This window comes from Phaenicophaeus curvirostris, chromosome 1 (assembly GCF_032191515.1).
Source record: "Phaenicophaeus curvirostris isolate KB17595 chromosome 1, BPBGC_Pcur_1.0, whole genome shotgun sequence".
In the NCBI taxonomy this organism is placed as follows: domain Eukaryota; kingdom Metazoa; phylum Chordata; class Aves; order Cuculiformes; family Cuculidae; genus Phaenicophaeus; species Phaenicophaeus curvirostris.
Window position 1 is genome coordinate 125,861,638 of NC_091392.1, and position 23,350 is coordinate 125,884,987.

At 44.7% G+C, this 23,350-nt stretch overlaps 1 protein-coding gene across 3 annotated transcripts in view; it reads left to right on the forward strand.

Annotated features, from left to right (window-relative positions):
• PCYT1B (phosphate cytidylyltransferase 1B, choline) overlaps window positions 1–15,539 on the forward strand; it is a 47,166-nt gene extending 31,627 nt beyond the window's left edge. For 2 of the 3 annotated variants that reach the window (XM_069873732.1, XM_069873723.1), the window contains exons 5-8: window positions 314–392; window positions 3,598–3,740; window positions 6,567–6,755; window positions 12,570–15,539. In XM_069873732.1, the coding sequence (XP_069729833.1) occupies window positions 314–392; window positions 3,598–3,740; window positions 6,567–6,755; window positions 12,570–12,776 (618 nt within the window). In that variant the 3' untranslated portion in view covers window positions 12,777–15,539. Of the gene's footprint in view, window positions 1–313; window positions 393–3,597; window positions 3,741–6,566; window positions 6,756–11,662; window positions 11,981–12,569 lie in introns of those variants that run through there. The other variant, XM_069873741.1, reaches the window with a different exon arrangement.
• The last annotated feature ends 7,811 nt before the right edge of the window (window positions 15,540–23,350 follow it).

Genomic DNA, 23,350 nt, shown 5'->3' on the forward strand with positions numbered 1-23,350 from the left:
CACTCAACTTAGCTCTTCCGGTAGCAATAATGGATTTCTTAGGTTTTGTAGAGAATATTATGCAGAGCCAGTCAGAGCAATGTGTTAACAGCAGTGCTTTGGGAGACAAGCTTTCTGTTCTTTCATAATTGATTGTACAACACAGCAGTTTTAGACCTGGGTCTAGTGCAGTATTCTAGGTGATGGCTTTAGCATAAGAATGTCAAAGGCAGGTCATCTGAAGTAGAGAAAAGAGATGATCCTCCACAACGACTTCCTGCTGAACCAAAATTCAGTGATGGTGGCATGTGATTCTTCTTCTTTTCACTGGCAGATTGACTTTGTAGCCCATGATGACATCCCATACTCTTCCGCTGGCTCAGATGACGTGTACAAACACATAAAGGAGGCGGGTAAGAGCAACTTTAAATTTTTAGCACCTTCCTTATCAGCTTCAGCTCAAATTCTTTTACTGCCTTTTGACCACAGCTGCTGGGAATGAAGCAATAGAGAGAATATCACGTTCTCTTACACCCTAATGGTAGATAACTACTGACTTCAGCAGAAAGATTCACTTTCTGAAACCACAAAGAATATCCTTGTCTGAATTCCTACCATAATCCCCAGGAAGCTATTCAGATCTGTTGTAAAGGAGTACCATCTGGGTTTTTAAGACAATTTTAGGGTGCCCAACTAAGAGCTTTGAATGGATGAAAATTATTTTAGTTCCCACATCAGCCCAGCCAGCTTCAGTGGTTTGTTGATAACCACAGACTGACACAAAAACTGCAAACTCCTTGACATAGCCTAGTCCTGAATTTGGGCAAGCACAGACAGCCTTTGGAGGTCATTCTGATTTGCAGCAAGGGTTCTTTTCACTCCACTGGCAGAGTGTGGAAATCAGTACCAGAGTAATTAATTTGCCATGACTATTTAGCAGTTTGGTACACTACCATATTACATTGAACATGAACATGCTGAAATCATCAGAAATTTGTATTGCTTCAGTTCAAGGAAGCTGAATTAAATCTGTGGAGACAATGTTAAGCCACTGTTTGTCAGCAGCAGCTATCCCAGCACAGTGAACAGTGGAGGAGGAGGAATTTATCATACCTTTCTACTCTTGCTCCCTGGAGCTGCTGCTTTGAACCCTGGCAGCTCCATCCTTTTCCTGTTCCACCTAAGCATGTATGTCAGAGGCTTAAAAAATTCCAGAGCAAATCTTCTTGATGCTAATTTGTCATGCAAAGTGACCTTCTCAAGCTATACAATGACAGCAGTAGACTTGGTATTGACCCGAGCTGAAAGAGTTAGCTTTTTATAGCAGCACTTCTTGATCTTTTTCACTTGCAAACCACACTATGGTATCAGACTCACAAGCTTCCTTTGGGAACTGCTGTTCAACAGTTTCAGAGCCAGCACCAACTTGCTTCACTAGGCGATGGAACATACCTCCAGCAAGGACAGGTCACTGAGGGACATGCAGTGTACATGCTGCACAGGTGGTTATTTTGCCTTTTTTTATAAGGTGCGGAGTGGACAGGACAATGTGACAGGAGCCCTTGGTGGATCTGCATTTGTTACCGGCCTGGGCCGGGGGGCGCCCAAACCTGGCACATCCTTCTCTGCTGTTGCTCTGTGCTTGAGTGCAGTGTGCACGTGTCGTGATGAGAAATTCAAACTGTGTTTGCAAAATAGAGTATGCACTTAACAGCTTAAGGAACTGTCTGTCCTGTGTCCGTCACTGTGAGATGCTGGAGAATTTATTTCAGTCTTGTATGGGTGAATTTTCTTACCTAAAAACTAGGAATAATGTTACCTTATTTGTGAAGAGTTTTGAGATCTAGTGCTGTAATAATCCTGATGCTTCATAACAGCATTATTATGATAATGAATTTCTTCTTTCTTCTAAAATATTCTGTTTTAAATAGGCCAGTACTGTGGATGCACTTGTGCATTTTTCTCAGTTCCAGTACTTTCATTTTCCCACACCACGTTGCTGGTGAGCAGAGAAGCAGATGGGAACTGTGGAGCCCCTTGTATAGATTCCCATGGGCTCCTGTTTCCCTGCTCCCTTCAGTGGGTGGGAGGGTGTATGGATGATTGGGAGCTGGGTCACTGTGTGCTGACTAAAACTCTACACATCTGTGAACAATTAGTTTGGAAAAAATGAATCACATGAAGCAAGTGAAATCAATGACTAAAGGTAATGTTCTCATACATGGCTTTGTACATCAGCTTGAAAACAATTCAGCTTTTGGCTTAGCAAGAATAGAGTTTGGATTTTGTTCATCTATTCTTGTAGCTGCTATCTATAAAGGCTTCTGGCTCAAAGTGGGTTTTACTACTTCCAAAAATAGTTTCCTGAGTGACTGCTGCAAGCCTGAAAATCACGATCAGGGGAACTTCTCTGCTCATGATTATTTTAATCTATTTTTTACCAGAGTATTAATTAGAGACCACAAATAAAAAATATCACATAGCGGTTAGTTGCAAGAAGCTGCTAAGCTACTTGATTCTTCCTCCAAATCTTTTTTTAACCCTGTGAAATTAGCTAGCAATGCCTATTTCAAGTGAATGTGTGAGGATTCCCTTGATAGTACCTATAGCACCTTTTCAAGACAAAGCACTATTTCTTCTGCAAAACCATTTCTAATCTTCTTTCACAGCTCTGTTTCATCAACAGTTTGATGTTGCAATTATATAAGTGATAATAATAATTTTTTTGTACCCCTAAATAACTACTAAACCAAGAAGCACTAGCGCTCTGCTGTTATTGCCTTTGTGACTTACATTAACAATTCATGTGATCCTGTCTTGATAAGGACTAATTAAAAAGCAATATATACCTCGGCTGTGCTGACAGAAATAGAGGCAGCATCAATAAATGGCTAGTTTTCTTAGGGATGGGTCTGTCAGAGCAGAGAGAGTGATTATGTAGTCCCTGACATGGCCAGGTGGACATGAAATAGGGGCTGATGCCTGCAGTCCCCATGGTGTTACCTGTGTTTGTTCTCACTACCGTTACATTTCACCTTCCTGTTACAAGCTGCTGGTACTTCCAAGGTGTCTTCCAGTTATTGAATACATCTTTACCTGAAGGCATTTCCTGGCTTTGGCCAAGGCCAGAGGCTGGTCTGTTTTACTCAGGACAACAAAGACCATTAGATGGTGCAGCACAGGATTGAAGGGAAAAATGGAAATACACAGGAGAGCAGCAAATGGCCTTTCAATAGTGGGACTGGAAGCCAACCCTCCTAGTCTCTTATCTAACATTAAATAATGGCTAAATTTTTTGAAAGAACTGCTCCGTGCATTTCCACAGCTACGAGGTTTAGCCTTTCTTGCTTGGGAGCCCCTGCCAGTCTAATAACTTCCACATCACAGCTGACACTGTGAAGAAGGCAAGTTTTAGCCTGTCTGAAGGCTTGAGGGAAAATGAATCATATAGCAACCTAGTGCCTTCCCTAAGCTCACATAAGAACAACAAGAAATAACTGGGAATAAGACAGGCAGAAATGCAAGTCTCTTACCTTTGGCCAGGCATTTCTGCTACCCCCTGCAGTACCTAGTACTGTTGTGCTGTCTCAGCAGGCTTTCTTTCCCTGCTTTTCTCAGGAATGTTTGTACCAACGCAGAGAACCGAAGGTATCTCAACTTCAGATATCATCACAAGGATCGTCCGAGACTATGATGTATACGCCCGGCGCAACCTCCAACGAGGATACACCGCCAAAGAGCTGAATGTTAGTTTTATAAATGTAAGTACACCAACTTGCATTTGCTTCTGAAATGCTCTACTTTGCATTAAAGATCCTAGGAGGAAGGTTAAGAAAGAATATCTTCTTCCTGCTGCCTTTAAAATAGCTGGGAAGAATTTAATTTTAAAAAAAAATGGTACACTGAGGGTAGTTTTAACTCCTCCTATTAATTAGCAACTGCACTTCCATCTTACGCTTTCATGTTTGTGAAAAAGCTGCTGCTCCCCCTTCCTCCTTGATCTATAGGTGACTTAATGGCGCACTAGGAAGGAGCCCACCCTCCCCACCACAGGCTTCTCAGCTGCTCACCCAAGACTCGGATCTCTTTCTTTATTCCCATTGTGAGAAGGTAGCACAGAAAGCAAAGATTTCAATATCCAAACTTTCTTTACAATGCGACTGGATAAAACCCAAAGCACCTCCAACCACCAAGCAGTGAGATTACTAGAGAAAGCTAAAATTTTTAAAAAAAAATTTTTTAAAAATTTTTTTTAAAGACGAGGAAGTGTGTTACAAAGCTAGTACATAAATCATAGAATAGTTTGGGTTGGAAGGGACCTTAAAAATTATCCAGTTCCAACCCCCCTGCCATAGGTAGGGACACCTCCCACTAGACCAGGCTGCCCAAGGCCCCATCCAACCTGCCCTTGAACACCTCCAGGGACAGGGCATCCACAGCTTCCCTGGGCAACCTGTGCCAGTGCCTCACCACTCTCCTGGTGAAGAAATTCTTCCTTATGTCTAGTTTAAATCTGCCCCTCTCCAGTTTATATCTATTGCCCCTAGTCCTGTGACTACAGGTCTTTGTGAACAGTCCCTCCCCAGCTTTCCTGCTGCCCCTTCAGGTACTGGAAGGTCGCTATAAGATCTCCTCGGAGCCTTCTCTTCTCCAGGCTGAACAACCCCAAATCTCTCAGCCTGTCCTCATATGGAAGGTGCTCCAGCCCTCTGAACATCTTTGTAGCCCTCCTCTGGATCTGTTCCAACAGCTCCATATCCTTCTTATGTTGAGGATTCCAGAACTGGACACAATACTCCAGATGGGGTCTCACGAGAGAGGAATAGAGGGGCAGAATCACCTTCCTTGACCTGCTGGCCATGCTTCTTTTGATGCAGCCCAGGATACAGTTGGCCTTCTGGGCTGTGAGCACACAGTGCTGGCTCATGTCAAGCTTCTCATCAACCAGCATCCCCAAGTCCTTTTCTGCAGGGCAGCTCTCAGTCAAATCATCCCCCCATCCTGTATTGAAATCGGGGATAAATGATGCTGAAGAGATCAGAAGCCACAATAGGCAGGGCAAGAGCACCGAGCTCAAATTATTCAGTTTCCACATTCGGAACTGCACCTTATCCTCCAGTGAGTGGTAAATATGTAACAGAACTGGAAGCTTACTTTCCTTCATTTTATGTTTGAAGTCTTAACTGAAGGCCTGGAGATAACCCACATAACTGTGATTCCTCGTGATTGGGCTGGCTTACAGGAGGACTTCCTACCTTCTTCCTTGGAGTTAGGAAACTCCCTTATGAAGGGCTGAATTGTGTCATTTTGTGAGGGTTTTGAAGTCTGCCAGAGAAATCACAGATTACAGGGCATAAACTTCGATTTCGCTATGCTTTTTTCAGTCTTCTACATATCTAAAAAAATTCTACTTGTAAGCACTCCACCCAGAAGGATTGCTGTTGCAAATATCTTTTAAATTAAGGCTTGCTGGATGCCTTGGGTGGTTCTCAAATCTATCCTTTAGCAGCTCTAAGATTAAGATACTCTTGCATAAGAAATGCTTCTTCCAGTCTCAGACACTGATGTATCCTGAAGTCCCTCCTGGCATTTAGTTATTTAGCTTATAGTAATTTAAATGCAGAAATACTAATTTGCACCAGAGACCATTTGTTTTTTTCAAAATTAAAACCCCAGGATTTCACCAAGGCAGGAGAGTGGTGGTTTCCTCATGAAAGGATCACCTACTAGTGTGAAGTGAGCTTGGTTTTTGGACCCTGAGGATTTTTGTTGGCCTTGTAGCCTGCAGAGATGGTTCTTCTAGTGATTCACAAGCTAGAATAAAACCCATCTCAGCAGTAAACAGTATTTGTTTTAGAGGTAAAGTGCCCATTAAATGAAGTTCAAAGGAAATTAAAAAATGATAATGATCTGTGCTTCTACAGAGACCAGAAGCATTTCAAGACAAAAGCCCTTTAACCCCAGAGTATTTGAGAAGTTTGGCCTGAGGTGAGCTCCCCAACATTATCTTCTCTGTCCCTCTCTTTTTCTGTGACTTGGCAATTAGGAGTTTGCTCTTTTCTATGAAGTTTGCTGGCCACAAGCCACTGGCGTATGCACATCTTTGTTGCAGCCAGAAGCTCCTGTATTAGCCAGGCTCAGAGATGAAGAGAGCTTTCCTTCTGCTCTGCAGAAATCCAGCCAAAAGGCAGTTTGATCCAAGTTAGCAGGTCAGCCGTGGGCTGCATTTGATAGGAAACCTAGGGAGATTTGCCTTCCGCTTACTGCTAAGTCTGAGTTATTAATTTCTCACTTGTACCCTTCACAAAATTCATATACTTTTCAAAGTTCAAAGTTTGAAAACATGGAAAGATTCATGTAGTGGATTAAACACAGCATTCACACAAGACGGACTTTTCAATATGCCTCTCCTACACTCCGTTCTACAAATGTTAAATTTGCATTTATAAAATTAACCTGGCAATAGTTAACTAATACCATATGTATTAGGATACATTAATGCTTTTTCTTTGCCTTCTTCTCAGCTGTCAGTGGCTAATTATTTCCAAGTCCCTGTATATTAATCTTTGTCCACTCTTTTAAAACAGGAGAAGAAATACCGCTTTCAAAACCAAGTGGACAAAATGAAAGAAAAAGTCAAGAATGTGGAGGAAAAATCAAAAGAATTTGTTTACAAGGTGGAAGAAAAGAGCCATGACCTCATTCAGAAATGGGAGGAAAAGTCCAGGGAATTTATTGGCAACTTTTTAGAGCTGTTTGGACCCGATGGAGCTTGGGTAGGTATTCTGCCATCCCAGGAGGTCTGAGTAGTTTTTATCGCTCCTCTGTAACACAAATCAAGAACAGATTCTTTTGCTGCAGTCTTTGTTTTGAAAGCCAGTGTAGTAGGATAATGCCAAACCTGCCCGCTGAATCAAATAACTCATGCCAGTACTGCAGTGGGAGGATTTGCCTCTTCTGGCTATTGCTGCTTTGGGATAATTTCTATCTTTTGTGAAGGTGCAACAGTGAACATGGCACTGCTTTTAGTGAAGCTGTATAACAGCAACACACGAGCAAACAAGCTAGTGCAGTTTATTCTCCCCATTAGCACTGAATGGGAACACATAGGCATCAGGGAGGAGTTACACACTAGAGGGGGTGAGTGAAACAGGACTGTTGAAAAGTTTTTCAATAGTCCTCTCATGGTCTGTACTCAGCAGTAGAAGATAGCAATTGTCTAACTTTAAAAACTATTGACTTAAAGTCCCAAGTCAAGTGTCCAGGCTCTTCTGACTGACTGCAGGGAAAGCTCAGGTGGAACTGAAGCATTTTCAAAGCTCTCCTTGGTACCTGCTAGCTCCACAGAGCCCATTTACCAGAGGTCTCCAGGTGCCTTGGAAAGCCAGTTGAGTCAGCCACAGCATCTTTCTGGGGCGACACCCCAGGGCCTTACCTGCTTAAACCAAAATTAGTCACTGAATAGTGAGTTGGTGACACTTCAGAGCTCCAAAAGACCCTCGTCTTTCAGTTCTGATAGCTTGCCAAACTCTGAGCAGCTTTGTTTTCTTGTACAGCTTCCGTTTGTTACATTGAAACCAGTAGCAAAGCTTAGTTTGAATATAGACTTTATAGTTTGTTTGACCAAACCTTCTTAGACCTTCATGGTGGGAGTCAGTCCTTTTCCAATAAGGTGTCTGTGCAGCTGCGTTCTGGTGAGAGCCCTCCAGTACAGGCATCATCCCGAATGTACTTGCAGCTCTGCAAGCTCAGAGTGAAGCTGTCGCTTGCTGTGAGGAAATGTGAGCAAGGACAGAGGAGAGCAGCGAGCAGCACAGGGTGAACCGAGGGGAGCAGAGCAAGAGCTACAAATAATCCCGCAGAAGAGCACGGTGATTCAGAGGCAAATTTCCAGATGGAGGCACGCAGGCAGTCAGGCAGCACCCTCCTCACTGGAAAGCAAACCTTTGGAAGAGGCTTGTGCAAAGCATTAACTGCTCATGGATTACAGTTTGAGGCAAAATGTCAGTAGAGGCAGCAAGCCAGAAAAAACAGCATAGGACTAACAGGAAGCAGATACTACTGGAATATTTTTAAAGAGAAAACACACATGTAATGTTCTCTCAGGTCAACCACATCAGTTCATACCTGAACAACTTCCGTTGACGAGATCTCAGCAGAGTTTTTGTTTATAAACAAACAAACCCTCAGGAAGAGTCGCAGACCCCTAGTGAATTAAGTAGCCCACACTACAGCCGTATCACAACTCAGTGCCACCAAAGCATGTAGTATCTGCATGTTGCCGTGTTGATTACCCCTCACTCAAGAAAAGCCTGAAATTAGGCTGTGACAGCTGCAGAACAGAAACTGTATCCTTAGAACCTACTTAGAGCTATGTCTGACCCACGTGAAGGCAGGTGCTCTCTAATTAACACAGTTCATAGAATCACAGAATCACTAGGTTGGAAAAGACCCATTGGATCATCGAGTCCAACCATTCCTATCAATAATTAAACCATGCCCCTTAGCACCTCGTCCACCTGTCTTTTAAACACCTCCAGGGAAGGTGACTCAACCACCTCCCTGGGCAGCCTGTCCCAGTGCCCAATGACCCTTATAAACAGCATGACGGTTTGTTCATTGACAGTATCAGTATCCTTGGGGACGGGAAGAGCGGGACTTTCCTGATGAAAAGCTCAGGCTTACCTGCAGTGACCACACGAAGCTTCCTCTGGACATCAGTCTCCGTACAGCTTGGCAAGTGTTCCCCATGTGGGATAGTCCCACAGCCATAGGGGCTGAATAAATAAAACTAACACAGCACATGAAACCCACAGGAGGTGAAATGAATTCAGCTGTGCAAGGAGAGGAAAAGAATTTAAAAGCTGTGATCCCATTCCCTGGCTCTACCCAGTCAGTACTGCACACAGATGGCATTTTAAAAAACCCTTTGCTGATAAACCATTTTACCAAATTTTATTAGAAAAAAGGGTGACCTCCTGTTTCCAGAGTTATTGTTTGACCACAGAGTAGGAAATCTGGTGCAGTCACAGAGACCTTTACTGAGAACAAGAGGAGTGAAAACTCCTCACGGTGTTGTAGGAAAAGCGTCAGTGACAGCGAGCTGGGAGGTGGTGTGGCTTTTTTTTTAAATTAGTTTGAGCTTTGGCAACAGGAAAGACTTTTAAAATAATGATAACTTGCTATTAGTGTCAAAACTGTTATTAACGTTAATTTGCCTTATCACTGTTAGTTAGATGTTGCTTTTAATGTTGACATTAAAAGTACGGGAATCGTTGTGGGCACGCTGGATTCCCAGATCAGTAATTTGTATGCCATTAATATGCTATTATTATTTCACAAATAATTATTATAATACACTTTATGCTAGCAACAATTTTCTAAAAGTAAGGGCCCCATAACCCACAAAAAAATGTGCGTTTGTGAAAAAGGTCAAAATGTCAGTTTTCAAAGGTCATGATATCTAGAACTCTTCAGCAATTTTGCCTACCTGTGCAACCCCCTGTATGTATTTTTTCTGTGAGAGTCAGAGGGGTGAGAAACAAAGATTCACATGACATGAAACTTCTGTTGTGGTGTGGGAGGGGACACAAAATGAGAAAGCCAACAAAACTGTGCAGCCTGGCACAGAGGCCCTAGAGACAGAGATACCACCTCAGGGACACAGAAATCAGCAGGGCTCGTTCCGCTTTTCAGACACGTACGAGCAGGCAGCTAAGCTTCAGGTCAGCAAAAAGAAAGCGAGCATCGCAGGGCAGGGTTTCCCTGCCAGTCTTCCCCAGAAGGGGACCGTATCCCTTCAAAGGGACAGCTTCCCCCTGCGCAGTGCCCAGAGGGGGTTGGCGATGATTGCACCGGGAAACAGCTGCATTGCCTCAAACATCAGTGGGGCCTCAGATAAATCTTACAGGTTGACTAGAACCCAGGGAGGGTGTTCAGGCCACACCATGTGCCTGCCAAGCCCAGACCCAAGCACAGCCTTGAAATATGCAGGAAGCAGCAGCAGCTCTCCATAACGCCCAGCTGGCACTTGTTTTGTAAAATACAGGAGTACCAGCAGGTAGGCAATTCGGAAATAGGCAAGATACTGTTGCCCAGTTGCAACTTTGCCAAAAGCAATGCATTATCTCCCTGAGGTGGTTGGCTGTACCTGAACTTGCTTGAACCAAGCCTTTGAAATTGTTTTCCCACCTCTGGTGAAGGTCCAGAGCACACTCAGTCTCGTCTAACCCTCTGACACTTCGAGGGAGCCATAAGAACTTCTTCTAATTCTTCAGCATCCACGGGCCTGAGGGGCACCACCCGCTGTTAGGAAGATCTTGTCTGCCCAGGGTTTGACTTGGTGACCCTGCCAGAGCACAATTGGAGGGGAGGAGTCATTCTGGAGGCAGGGGAATTACAACACCACCTCCTCCTGCAGCAGCTGTGGTTTTAGCCAGCAACCTGGTGGTTACAGCACTAATGCAGGAAGCAATTTGGACTGGCTTGGGCACTTAGCAAGCTGAAGGTGTGAGGACACCACCTTGCTCAAGCAGTAGACTCTTTGCTGAAGCAGTGAGCAGGATGCAAGTGTTCTACAGGCTGGCTGGCTGAGCGCCTTAGCAGGAAGGTGGGATTCTCCTTTCCACCCCAATGTACAGACAAGTGCCCACCCCACCCTGCTGGATACCAGCCAAGCATTCTGATGTGCCCCCAGCACCTGTACCGCACCACAATGTCACTGAGATTTCTGAAGTGGCTGATAAGCTGCCAGGAGCAGGAGGAAGTAAAAATGTTTTGTTTGGCCAGGAAACGGATATTTGAAATCACATAGTTTTTTTTGTTGGGGGTTATCTTCAGTGAGAGGATGAAACAGACTAAGTCAAGCCAACAAAACCTCAATTTCTGTGATCTAAAGAGAAATTTTGCACTCCTACCACTGAATTTCAGCAGGCTTTGGGGCTTTGCCAACCCTGATGACACCATAACTGCTCTCAGCAGCAGAAACCTTCCCCCACCCAAATGCTGCCTGGCACCATTTATCAGGAGCAGCCACCATCTGCTAACTATTGAGATTTTAGGAACGCTTGACTGTTTTAGACCTAGCAGTAGTACAGGAGTAGGTTACACTCTGTGGGTCTTGAGGCACGAGAGCATGGCTAAGCGTGGCTCCAGGCAGGAACTGTTCTGTCGCTCTGCACTGCAGCAACATCCAGGCTCTAAAACTAAGTTAATAAAGCCCATGTGATAAAGATGTAAATTGGGTGAGTGAGCTTACAGAGGAACAGCTAAAGCTTGGTATTTGTGCTCGATTGTTAACCCTCTGGATTACTAAACACCAGAAACCTGATGGGAGAAACTAGCATTTGCCCCTCTGATGGCAGGGAATACCGGGTTTCAAAGATGGGGAGGAAGAGTAAGAGTGGCAGCCACATGCTCCTTGGCTGGGAGAGTCATCACAGAGCAGAGTCACTGCAGGGGGGCAGGGAGAAGCACAACAGAACTCAGGCCGAGAAAGGCTGTGGGCTGCGATTGCCCAAGCAGACATGGTTTAGTGATTGATAGGAATGGTTGGACCCGATGATCCAGTGAGTCTTTTCCAACCTAGTGATTCTGTGAAACCCAGGACACATTCTGCAGAAGTATTTTGCTTTCAGACCTGCACAGTAACTTAACTTTATCTGGGCTGGCTCTTTTATTCCAGCCGAGCATCGCCGGCAATCCAACTCTCAGTACTCCAGACAAGGTTGAGATTTCTTGTTCCCCATCCCCACAAGGAGCAGTAAGGCACTCACATTCGGCATTTTCCACACGAAGCCTGCAGCAGCCACGCAACACGCGCTAGATCCTGTAACACGGCCCAGCCGCCTAATGCAAGGACACGTAGGGGCTAACAAGTAGCAGCATTTGCCTTAGCATGGAAGATTGCTTGACTGAAAAGGTGCTCTCTTCCACCTTACCAGCTCCGGGCAGGCCTCCACACAGCTTTACAAAGCAAAAAATGACAATAAAGCACAAAGCAGAACATGGAACCTGCACGTGTTTTTCTTTTCAACAAAGACATTTGAATTCTGACATTCCCACTCCCAGTTTAAGTGTTTGGGTGGTGCCTGCTCCAAGTAGCAGGGGAAGTGGCTGCCAGTATTTGGCAGACACCGGGCTGTCTCCCTTAAGAAAGGGGAATAAGGGCTGGGCCAGCAAAGAAGCTTGGTCCATTCCAGCACGCCAAAAGGAAAAGGTCTTGGGAGCAAGGAAAATTTGGAGTTCAGGTGGAAAACTGACTTTTTGAGACAGTGTGACCAACACAGATACAACCCAAAGGGAGTCCCCCTAGCTGGCTAGGATAATACGCACAGTATTCTTACACTAGAGGCGTCTGATCTAAGAAAAAACTTGTAATGTGAAAGCTGGGTTATTATGGGCACAGTAGAAGAGGGAAAGGCCAACTGTGGGCTGAACCGGCCACACTTCAGAGCGGCAGTCGATCTTCTGACTCCTTGCTCTATCCCAGGTGGGAGGCACAGCGCAGCACAGCCCCTGTGCCTGCCCACAGACTTACCTTTCCCCTCCATGCGTTACTCAAAGAGCGCCTTTTCACTTTGTTTTTGCAGAAGCAGATGTTCCAGGAACGAAGCGGACGAATGCTCCAGGCTTTTTCTCCCCGGCAGAGCCCAAACAGCAGTCCTACACGAGGCCGTTCGCCATCCCGCTCTCCATCTCCACCTTGGGTCTTCAATAAAGCCTCCCCTCCCTCTTCTCCAAAAGCTGCCTCTGCCTCCCTCAGCAGCATGAGCGAGGGGGACGAGGATGAGAAGTAAAATAAAAAGATCTATTTTTTTAACCATGAGACAGAAGAACAAGCTGTGAACTCAACCGCTGATGGGGAGAAGCGTGAGGAACATCTGGGGTATCTCTGACAGCAGGGAATGTGCTCTGGGAGAAGATGTCAAAAACGGACTGGAGCACAGCAAGGGAGGTCTCAGGAAGAGCTTGTCCCATCCCCACTCCCTCACAGTGCCTGTAGGCCTGGCTAGCAGCGCTTGCCAGACGTGGTACTGGGCACTGACAGAAAAACACGCACCTTTGTGCAAGATCCTCTCCCTGCGCTGCTGCTCCCAGCTGCTGGGCCAGCAGGGAACTCCGCACTGAGCGGGGCTGGCGGGAGAAGCCCCGTCAGCTCCTGATCCAGCGCACCGGCACGCGGTGAATGCTGCAGCCTGGGGATGGAGGAGATGCAGTTGTACCAGGCTGCGCTAACCTTGAGCTCTTCTGGAACGTGAAGAAAAGGCATCGCTGTGGCAAATACATTCAGAAACAGGAAATAACGTTTTTTTTCTTTTTTTTTAATGGAATCTGCCCAGACCCCAAACCACACCAGTGAAACGGAGAGCGCTCCAACCGAGCTGGTGGAAATCCATTTAATATATTCAAGCAATTGAATGCTGCTTGTTGACCAACCCCCTGTACAGGGTGCGTGTAGAGAGTCGGGCTGCATTCGCTTCATCGAATCGCTCTCTGTGTTCCTAGTGCCTGAACAGCTGCCTGATAACTTCTGTTTTGCCCCCTGGCTTGAAGCTTGAGAGGCAAGAAAGTGAATGAAAAGACAGCCCCGGCTGGAATGTGGTGTTGTAGGAGATAGTTTCAAGATGTTGGTGATTTTTCCTGGTGAATTCTAAAACACAAATGTGGGATCCCAGGGCCTCGGGATGTGGCCTTCTAGGAAGCCCTGCTGCTCCCCACTACGTATCGCCAAACGAAGAGCACAAACAGTGCTGCTGTCCTCACACGCTGTGCAGCCAGGTAATCGAATTTCTCATCAAACGCTAATCAAGATGAACTCACACTCCACCCCTGATGGGGTCCCAAGACCATTCCTCTACCCTAACTTGGAGAAAGAGTTGGAAAAAACAACAGAGAATCTTTTAAACAGGATTAAGCATGAGGATTTCCTTTCTCTGTCCACGACAGCTGTACAGTCCAAAGCAGAACCACAGAAAGGGCAGCATGAGTGCAGCTTTCCACTCCCCTCCCGCTGGGCAAAGCCAAGCTCGCCTGATGTCCAGCTCCACCGTTCAGGTCCCTCAGCTGGTACCTGGTGAGGTGGCTGTAGGTTTGCAGGTTTTCTGGGGGACACCAAGGCCCCAAGGCTGCCCTGCCCCACAGCTCAGAAAGCTGCAGGGAACACCCAGCCCGCATGGCTGGGGGAGGGCTGCGAAGCAATGACGCAAGCTCGCTTTTGGGCTTGCCTGGCGAAGCTGCCTCCGTGCACAGGCACATTTAAGGCTCTCCAGCCCAGCACCAGCTTGGCTGCCACCACCTGCCTGTCCCACCAGCAGCCTGGGCACAGGGTCACAGCACCAAAATCACCACTGTGCCACTTGCTGCCTGGAGCTGCAAACCCCGTGGGCAGCACCAGTCAGCACTTTGCTGGTTCCCTGCGCAGGCAGAACAGAGAATGCCTGGGAGAGAGAGGGCTCCGAGCAGCTCTTGGAAAAGAGATGAAGGAAGAAGATGCCCGTGTGCCTGAGCACAGGATGCAGCGCCTACTGGCAGTCACACCACCAGGATACCATCCTTACCTCACCGAGTGACCTAGTAGGTAAACTTTCACTCCTTCCCTTCCAGATGCTTTTCCAGGCAGGTAAATGACCCTTGTACCAGGCACCAAATTAGTTCCCTACAGCTTTCATCCCTCCCCAACCGCTAGGTAACCAGTTTTTCTTTGGGAACGCTTTCCCAGACACTTCTTTGGCTTCAGGAAGACTGAATACATAACATCTCGTGGCGTGCTTTGTCCTCTGGAGTTGAGCTAGTTCCTTCTTCACAGAACTGCAAAAAGGAAAAAAGATGAACAGGTAATAGGGTGAACTGTGACTTTCACTGCAAAGAGCAAGGGGAGAGCTACCGCCAGTTCAGCTGCCACCAGCCGTGTGCCCGATGGGACGATGCAATTGAGACCTTTTTCAGCCTTAGGCAACCTGTTACTGTAATTTCATACCTGGGATGCACTTATTTTTTTTTCTGATCCTTTGCAAGTCTTAAGTCTACCCATCGCAAACCGCTGCTCCACTACCACAGGAACCGTCTCTGCTCTCTACTGGTGCTGTTTATACCAGGAGCCACAGCCAAATGTACTGGAGATGGGCAGGTGTTCGTTGTTCTTGGCTTTTATCATTTGTTTTTGTTTGTTTTAATTTCATGGCACATAACTGTTCAGCAGCCTTTGTTCAGTGGAAGAAGCACCATGACTTGTAAATAGGAACTGGAGAAAAACTCACCAGTGATCTCTTCTGAACAGAAGCTGTTTCTCAGAGTCACAGGGGGCTCCCCAGCAATGAAGCCATATGATGTACCAGACATCCTTTCACATTTAGGATATTAATAAGCTGAAGCCTTTGCCCTGGGGGTACAGACACCAATATCCATGTGCTGTCTCCAGCAAACCAGAACCTCACTGTCTCTGGACACGCAGAGAGCAATTTTGCACTTCTGAATCATGGTTGGGTTTTATTTTTCACGAGTGTTGCTTTAATTCAGTCCTATTTATCAGCCAAGCTCCACATGAAAAATAAACACTGTACAGCAGATACTGCTGCCTCTCCCCCTTCATTTTAAAGCACCTTGGGATGCATAAACACAACCCTCAGAAGCCCCACTTATCCATGTCCTTTGTGCCCCACGGCTTTCCACTCCAACAAATGCCACTAGAGCAACTTCACCAACCTGCCCCAAATCCTGCTGCTCTCAAGTTGCTGCTAACGTTCTCTGCCCTCACGGCATCACCTCTCTCCTCATCTGCACCCACATTTTTCTGGCTGCAAGGTAAAAGGTGGAGCAGCAGACACCAAGTTTGAGACCTCCCTTACCCTCTGCTCCAGGGGGCAGTGGATTTAGGAGGCATGGTTTTACTTCCGATTGGAAGGAAGAGGGAATGCTTTTGTAGCCATCCTGGCTCAGGGCTTCTCCAAACCACCCCCAGCAGCAGCTGAGATGCTCTTCCCTGTGCCAGGATGGTTTGCAGCTGTGCCAGGTTTACACAAAACTCTACCACAAAACATTAGCCACAGGGACAACTCCTGACACTGGCCTTGGGACTTGACACTTCCTCCAATCTGCCTGAGTATTCCTGCTGCGCCCTTCCCCTTCTGTCCTTTCTGTAAGAAAGAAATTATTACAGCAGCATCCATAGAAAAGATTTTTTTTAAATAATCTATTTATTGTCAGTCCTGCCTCAGGCAGGAAGAAGCTGAACCAGCAGGTGGGGACTTAGGACTTCCCAGCTAAAGTATTTTTAACTGCAGAATAAGAACAAATTTTCAAGTCACTCAGCACGGCAGAGAAACTATTTAAGGGCAGAGTCCACACCAAAATGGTCCCTGGTTAATACAAGCTTTATAACTTCAGATGATTTTGAGGCTGTTTTGAGGCGTCTCACAAGACTTGGGAGATATGGGACATCCTCACACGCTCCCACGACCAGGAAAGTCAGCCCAGCTGCAGTCCCACCTCTGTTTTGACACAGAGCTGCCTCCGCAGCCCCATGAGAACCACCACATTCCACTGATGCCTCCCCACAATCTCACTGCCTGTTAGCCACACACGCTCGCCTGCGCTGCTGACAGCGCCCTGGGAAAAGACGATGAGAACCCCCTGTCCACATGGGCCTCATCTACACCCAGGGACAACAGGAGGCATCACCGAGTCAGGAACATTCTGGCAAGGGGACACAAAGCTGGAGCTGCAGCAAATAACCACTGTGTTAGATCCGAAACAAACTTTAAATCCAGTAGTACAAACTGCAAAGCATTATCAGTTTCATAACTGGCGTTTCATTGCACCACAGAAACCCTGAAAACACCAGCAAAGAGCACAACTGGAGGTGGTTGGTAAGTCCCTGCTCTAAGTTCATACGAACTCATATAAAACAGGTCGGAGAATATTTGCAATGTAACTGAATAGGTCGAGGTGATTTTCTGCAGTTCAAGGCAGAGCTCTTGTGAAACATCCTCAGCATCTCCTTAGTTTTAAATTCTTCATCATTTAGGCATGAAATATAACATCATGTAACCTCCCCTCACAGGGATGATTTAACTCAAAAGCCTCAAGAAAGATAAATCAAACATCAAAAAAACCTCCATAATTTTGTGTGCATATTAAAAATTAATTTCCAGTTATTTTAGGGATATAACTCTTGAGAGAAAGAAAATATATTTAATGGCACAAAGCAGTGCTGACTGCTGGAAGCTGGATGAAGTTAACATCGGGAAAGGGGCATTTCAAGTAAAGCTACAGAAACTGCTCAGGAATCCTGACTTCCTAAGGGGACTGGCCCAGAGCTTGAACCGTTCATCAAGGATGTAATAAATACCCAGCACTGCCCATTCTACTCTCTCCTGAACACTGCTGCTCTCCTGATCCACACAGCTTTCCCTCTTACATCTGTAAGTCACCTCACTGGAAATGCTGCTATTCACTTCCACTTTCTCTCCCCCTGAAAAGGCAGAGGTGATTTTGGCCTGGAGGCAGGACAGGCTTCACACCTCGCTCAGCCAGTGGTCACAGGCGTACACTGCAAGAGTAAATAAGAGATGACTGTAAAACAGCTCAAGTCCACATTGGCAGCAGGTCACAGAATCATAGAATCACCAGGTTGGAAAAGACCCACTGGATCATCGAGTCCAACCATTCCTATCAAACACTAAACCATGTCCCTTAGCACCTCATCCACCCGTGCCTTAAACACCTCCAGGGACGGTGACTCAACCACCTCCCTGGGCAGCCTGTTCCAGCACCTCCTTCCCCACTCCACCTTTGCTAAACAAGGTGTATCTGTTTCAAGTCCCCTCGGCACATGACGTTTGGGGCTTTGCTTCCTCAACCGCACGACTTGCTCTTCCTCTTCAAAGCCCGAGAATGACTTCTGCCAACAGAAGGCACCTGGTATGTTCCCAGTGCTGCATCCCCATGAGCACGTGGCGTGTTCAGCTCAGCCTGAGGCCACAGGAGATTTTTGTTTTGATGCACGGGAAATCCCCTTAGGACAAGAAGGTTCCCTGAACCAACACAAGCCCTACCAACTGAGCTCTCAGCAGGAACAGAGGGTTTGACACTACAAAAAATTTGCTTGAAAGAAAAAAAAGGGTAATAAGCCATCATGTGGGAAGAGTCCTGTATGATAGCACATAATTAAGCGGCAGTTTCAGTAGATCATGGTGCATAAAGATCTCTGAACTTCTCCTAAAACAGAGCAGAAAGTGGACCAGAAAATGGACCTTGGACTCTGCCTCTTTCAGGCTATCTTAATAACTCCTGTTCTGATCTTACTTTGAAGAACGATCTTTTTCCTCTCAGAACACAACTCGTGTTCCCCAGGCGTGCACACACAAATATTTTCTGCCCTTCTGTTTCTGAAGGGCAGGCCCTTTCCTGGTGTGCGCAAGGAAGGGCAGAATTAGCATTTCTAATCCAAATGGAAATCAAGGCCACTGCCTCACAGCTCCACCTGAGGGAGAGGAGACCGATACAGAACAGAATAAAAATAGCTGAGAGCCTTTGGAAACGCATCTTCACTGCACTAACTGTGGAACACAGGACCGAGACTCAAGCAACAACCGAGTTTCTTCCTATGAGAAGTCACTGCTGGATCTCCCAGCAGGCTCCCACATTAAAACTCAAATAAGGGGTCCAAATTTTCCTGCTCCAGCAGTTATTCATGGCTGGTTTATGGCTGGGCTGACATCTTTCTTAAGTTCTAACAGTTCTCAGAAATCAAATGGAAATCAATCTGTTAAAAGGGCATGGAGTGACAGGATGAAGGGGAATGGCTCTAAATTGGAAAGGGGAAGATTCAGATTAGACATTAGGAAGAATTTTTTTCACCATGAGAGTGACGAGGCACTGGCACAGGTTGCCCGGGGAAGCTGGGGCTGCCCCATCCCTGGAGGTGTTCAGGGCCAGGTCGGATGGGGCCTTGGGCAGCCTGGGCTGGTGGGAGGTGTCCCTGCCCATGGCAGGGGGGTGGAGGAACTGGGTGGTCTTTAAGGGCCCTTCCAGCCCAAACTACTCTGATTGTTAGAAAGGGCGCAAAAAAAAACCCCAAAAAATCACACAGGCACAGGAAAGCTGGGAATCCAGAAATCCAAATAGTTTTTGTTTTGTTTCATTTTAAATGACTGTGGGAAACAAGCAAAAAATTATGGTTGCAAGGCAAATTTTTCACATTTACAGAACCCAGCAATAAATTAATTTTTTAAATGTTCAACTGGCCTAATCAGAAAGAATATGGTCCATTACCACAAAACAATTACTCTGCCTAAGTGTACAAGGCAGGAACACTCCAAAGGAAAAATCCCACTTGGTGGCACTGATTAGGATGCATGAACACATCAAGTCTCTCACGTATTTCGAATTCTACATACAGCTTTGTTACAATAAATTATGGCTTCTTTGTGTAATTTTCTAACCCTATTCCATCATTCTCTCATCGTATTTCCCTACAAACAAACAAAACCTGTTTTTCCATAAAATAACGTAACTGTAAACTGCAAAGCCATCATCTACTAAGGAAAAGTAGATTAATTATAACCCGTCCTTTACAAGTGACTGGCTTTGGATATCAACAGAGTTGTGTTATTTCAACATAGTACATGCCATAACCAGCCTATAGGTTTTCAATGTCAAAACTAATGCATAAAAACAGTAGGAACCAAGTTACTTTGCTACTTGGCTGTACTTAAGATACTTCGTATCATCAGTGGAAAAGTTAACTAGGTTCTTTTTTAACAGCGTCTTCAGTTTGTACTGCTACAATATGTGATAAAGGCAAATGCCAAAACAAAATACGAAAAATACCTTTGGAGAAAATGTCTGGGGTTTTTGGGTTTTTTTTTCAGTTTTGCTCATGTAAAACATCTCTACCAAACATGTGCATTTTTTCCAGAAAAGAATAAGGAGGACATCTTAAATATTCATATTGCTCACATGCAAATAGAAAATGGCATTAAGGCATATCCTGTATAAGAACTAACCGGATTCCCCCTAAAGCAGTGGGTTCCAATCTAAACATTAACCCAAACAGCATAGGAAATCTTGGGTGATTTAATTATTTTTCTATCTCCTTTCCTCCCAAGGTGCCTTTTCTTCAAACGGTGCCATAGCACATACCTGGGTCACAGATGCACAGAGAACAGAGAACCACAGAAAACACCAGCAAGCTCACAGTCTGTATCTTCTAAAGAAATCTAAGAAAAAACAATGACATGAGGTCAAGCCCCTCTATTCTGGCACCTTTCCACTTCCAGTTTCTGGGAATTCAAGCACACAGCAATTAACTATATAGGAGCTAATTAAAAATGCAGTTGGCCGTTACACAAAGAGTGGTGGCGCTACCCTGCCACCTGCAGAACTGACTTCACCCGTAAACTGAATGAAATTATACCCACGGGGAAGTGCCTAAGATGATCTTTTTGCATATTTTACCTACCTTTGCTTCTTGATAAACAGCTGAAGAAAGATTAATTATATATTTGAGCACTGACAGCTGTGTATCGAGTACCTTGACAAAATACTTTTATATGCCATCAAGAATCTAGAAACTTCAGTTCTCTTGCTGCTAAGCATGATGTTTAGGAAGTCAGCATTCTCCATCATTAAGCACGTAGAGCAATAGCCAGATAAAATGCATTCAAACACACTGGAAAAACATACTTCTCCTCGGTAACAAGTGCCAGGACAAGAGGAAATGGCCTCAAGTTGCATCAGGGGAGGTTTAGATTGGCTATTAGGAAAAATTTCTTTACTGAAAGAGTGGTTGAGCATTGGAACAGGCTGCCCAGGAAAGGCAGTGGAGTCTTCTTATCTGGAGGTGTTCAATAAACATGTAGATGTGGCACTTTGGGACATAGTTTAGTAGGCACAGTGGTGTTGGGCTGACAGTTGGACTTGATCCTTAAAAAGCTTCCCAATACCAAAACACAGACCAACACCTGACCTTGCAAACTGGCAGAACTGAAGCTTCCCTCTGAAAAAAGAAACCGTACTTACAGGGGGCTGCTTATTTCTTCATTTCTAAGAAAAGACTCCACAGTGACAGGTAAAAAAGGAAAATCATCTTAAAACTTTGAAATCAAGTCTTCTAGCTGCACGCTACTAGAAACAAAGTGACGTGCCTGATGCCTTGGGACTACGAGGAGCATAATTTGGGCCTAAGACATAAACAACTATCCAAGTCAGTAGACGGAGAGGAGTTTTCAGATTGCTGTAACAAGTTTTCTGAATGGCTAATGCTTTTGGACAAAATACAGTAGGCATTATTTACTACACTCACCTAATTTTGTTACTAGAGGAGATGGTACCAAATCTTAAAGTAAAAGCAGCCTCAGAGTTAGATGATGAATATAAACCAACCTGACAAAAAAAACACCAAACGTTTAATTTTCCCTGTTAAGCATGCCTGGCATACTTTGTATGCCTGACTTAAATTAAAAACTGTCTACTGCAAGACTTCTCTTTCATTGACAGGAACAAATTTAAGTACTCAATGAGCCTACAACAGTCTAAAAAAAGGCATGAACTGTATAATGAGAAACTGATCCCTTATTACAAATTGTTCTCCCACGCAAACCTGTGTCCTGGAGCCATTATTCTTAATTACACTGCTGCTGCAGCTATTCTCACTTCACATTCCACAGACGGCTACTGTCAAATATTATGCAGTACATGCTGACAGATTTTGCAGTGTGGAGCTACTTAATTAACCATTCAGCTCCTCTGAGTATCCTATCATGGCAAAGGGTAAGGAGCAAGAAAGTACAACACAGATTTCTTCTCATCTAAAATTTTAAAATAAATTCTTCATCTGAAAGAAAATTACGTCAGTTCTAAGCAAAATTCTGACCACCTAGGGCCTGATTTATTACTTAATAAGGAAGTTAATCAGTCAAGCAAGCTGTATCTCCAGGCATTTTTCTGCTCTGGAATTGCTTGGTAAGAAACTGTTTTTCCATTTTCTTGAATAAGTTACGAACACATATAAAAGCTTCTGGAAAGCTGAAGAAATTCCAAGGAAGAAGGCTTAGCTGTTATTTTATAACAGATATTTCAGATGTCAAGAATAATCCAAGAAACATAAGATTTAGGGAGATATACATGGCAGAAAAAAAAAACACCAAACCCCAAAGGTGCTCATATACTTCAAAGAAAACAACGTGTGGTGACAAACCATGCTGATGCACCCAGGACAATCAGATACCAGAGTTTCAGAAACCCCCAATAACTCACTTCTGTTTCCAAACTGTTGTAGAAGCTTCTGCTGCTTCCAAGTCAAAAACTCCAAGCAGCAAGGATTAATTTGAGGCAATCCTTAATACCACCGAATATAAAAGGAAACATCGCATTCCACAGAAATATTAGTAAGTGGCTAAAACCGTAGGCTTCATCTTTATCCACTTCAGAAGAAGCATCAGAACTGTCAAAACAGGTAACTCGGACCCTGCCTTCAGAATCTCACAGAATTTGATCTCTCTAAACCCTGCATGTCTACAAACCATCAGTCTGAAGTGCTATGAAGCTGCGCTGCTCCCAACCACAGTGTCAGTGATGATTCAAGGGCTTAAATACTCCTTCCTGTTACTTGCATTGATATATTACACCAATAAATTATTAAATTAACTATTAAGTCTTGATCAACAGCAAGGGCTACAAAACTGAAGGGAAAAAAAAAACCCAAACCACACACTTATATAACAAAATGGTTAGCAACCCCACAATAGTCTAGCTGAAATTTTAGCAAGTTTGAAATGCACAGTGCACAGATGGTACCAAACCTCTGTAATTCAGCTGCTGTTATGTGTGTTTTGCCAATGTTAACACCTTTTCTGCTTATAAACCTGTATTCCCTCAAAATGGAGAATTTGAAGAACATGAATTAAACTAATTTTTTGAAACATTACTTCATATTTTCAAATGGCCAATTTATCTATTGTCAAATGATTTAAATTTACAATTATTTCAACTGAATGCCCTTAAACTATGACATCTGGATTCCTCTAGGAAAGTGAGGAGATTTTGGAGTTCTTGCTAGAGATTTTCTATTTTAGGCAGGTACTGAGAACCAGCAGTTTCTAGGTAAAAGGCCTGAGCTCTTCTTTTCTCAATATTCTGAGAACAAGCAAGGAATGTTGGCTAAAAAGAGAGTAAACCAAGAGTTACTAACTAGTTTAACTCAATTTCCTCAGACTACAAAAGAGAAAACTAAGTTTTACCCAAAAATACTTTAGGAAACATCTGCAACCCCTTCAAGTTCCCCCTCTTTCAAGCTACAAACCTATGGAAACAACAGAGCTTATCTTTATGGAGAAAGGAATAATGTAGAAAAAAATATCTGCAGAAGTGA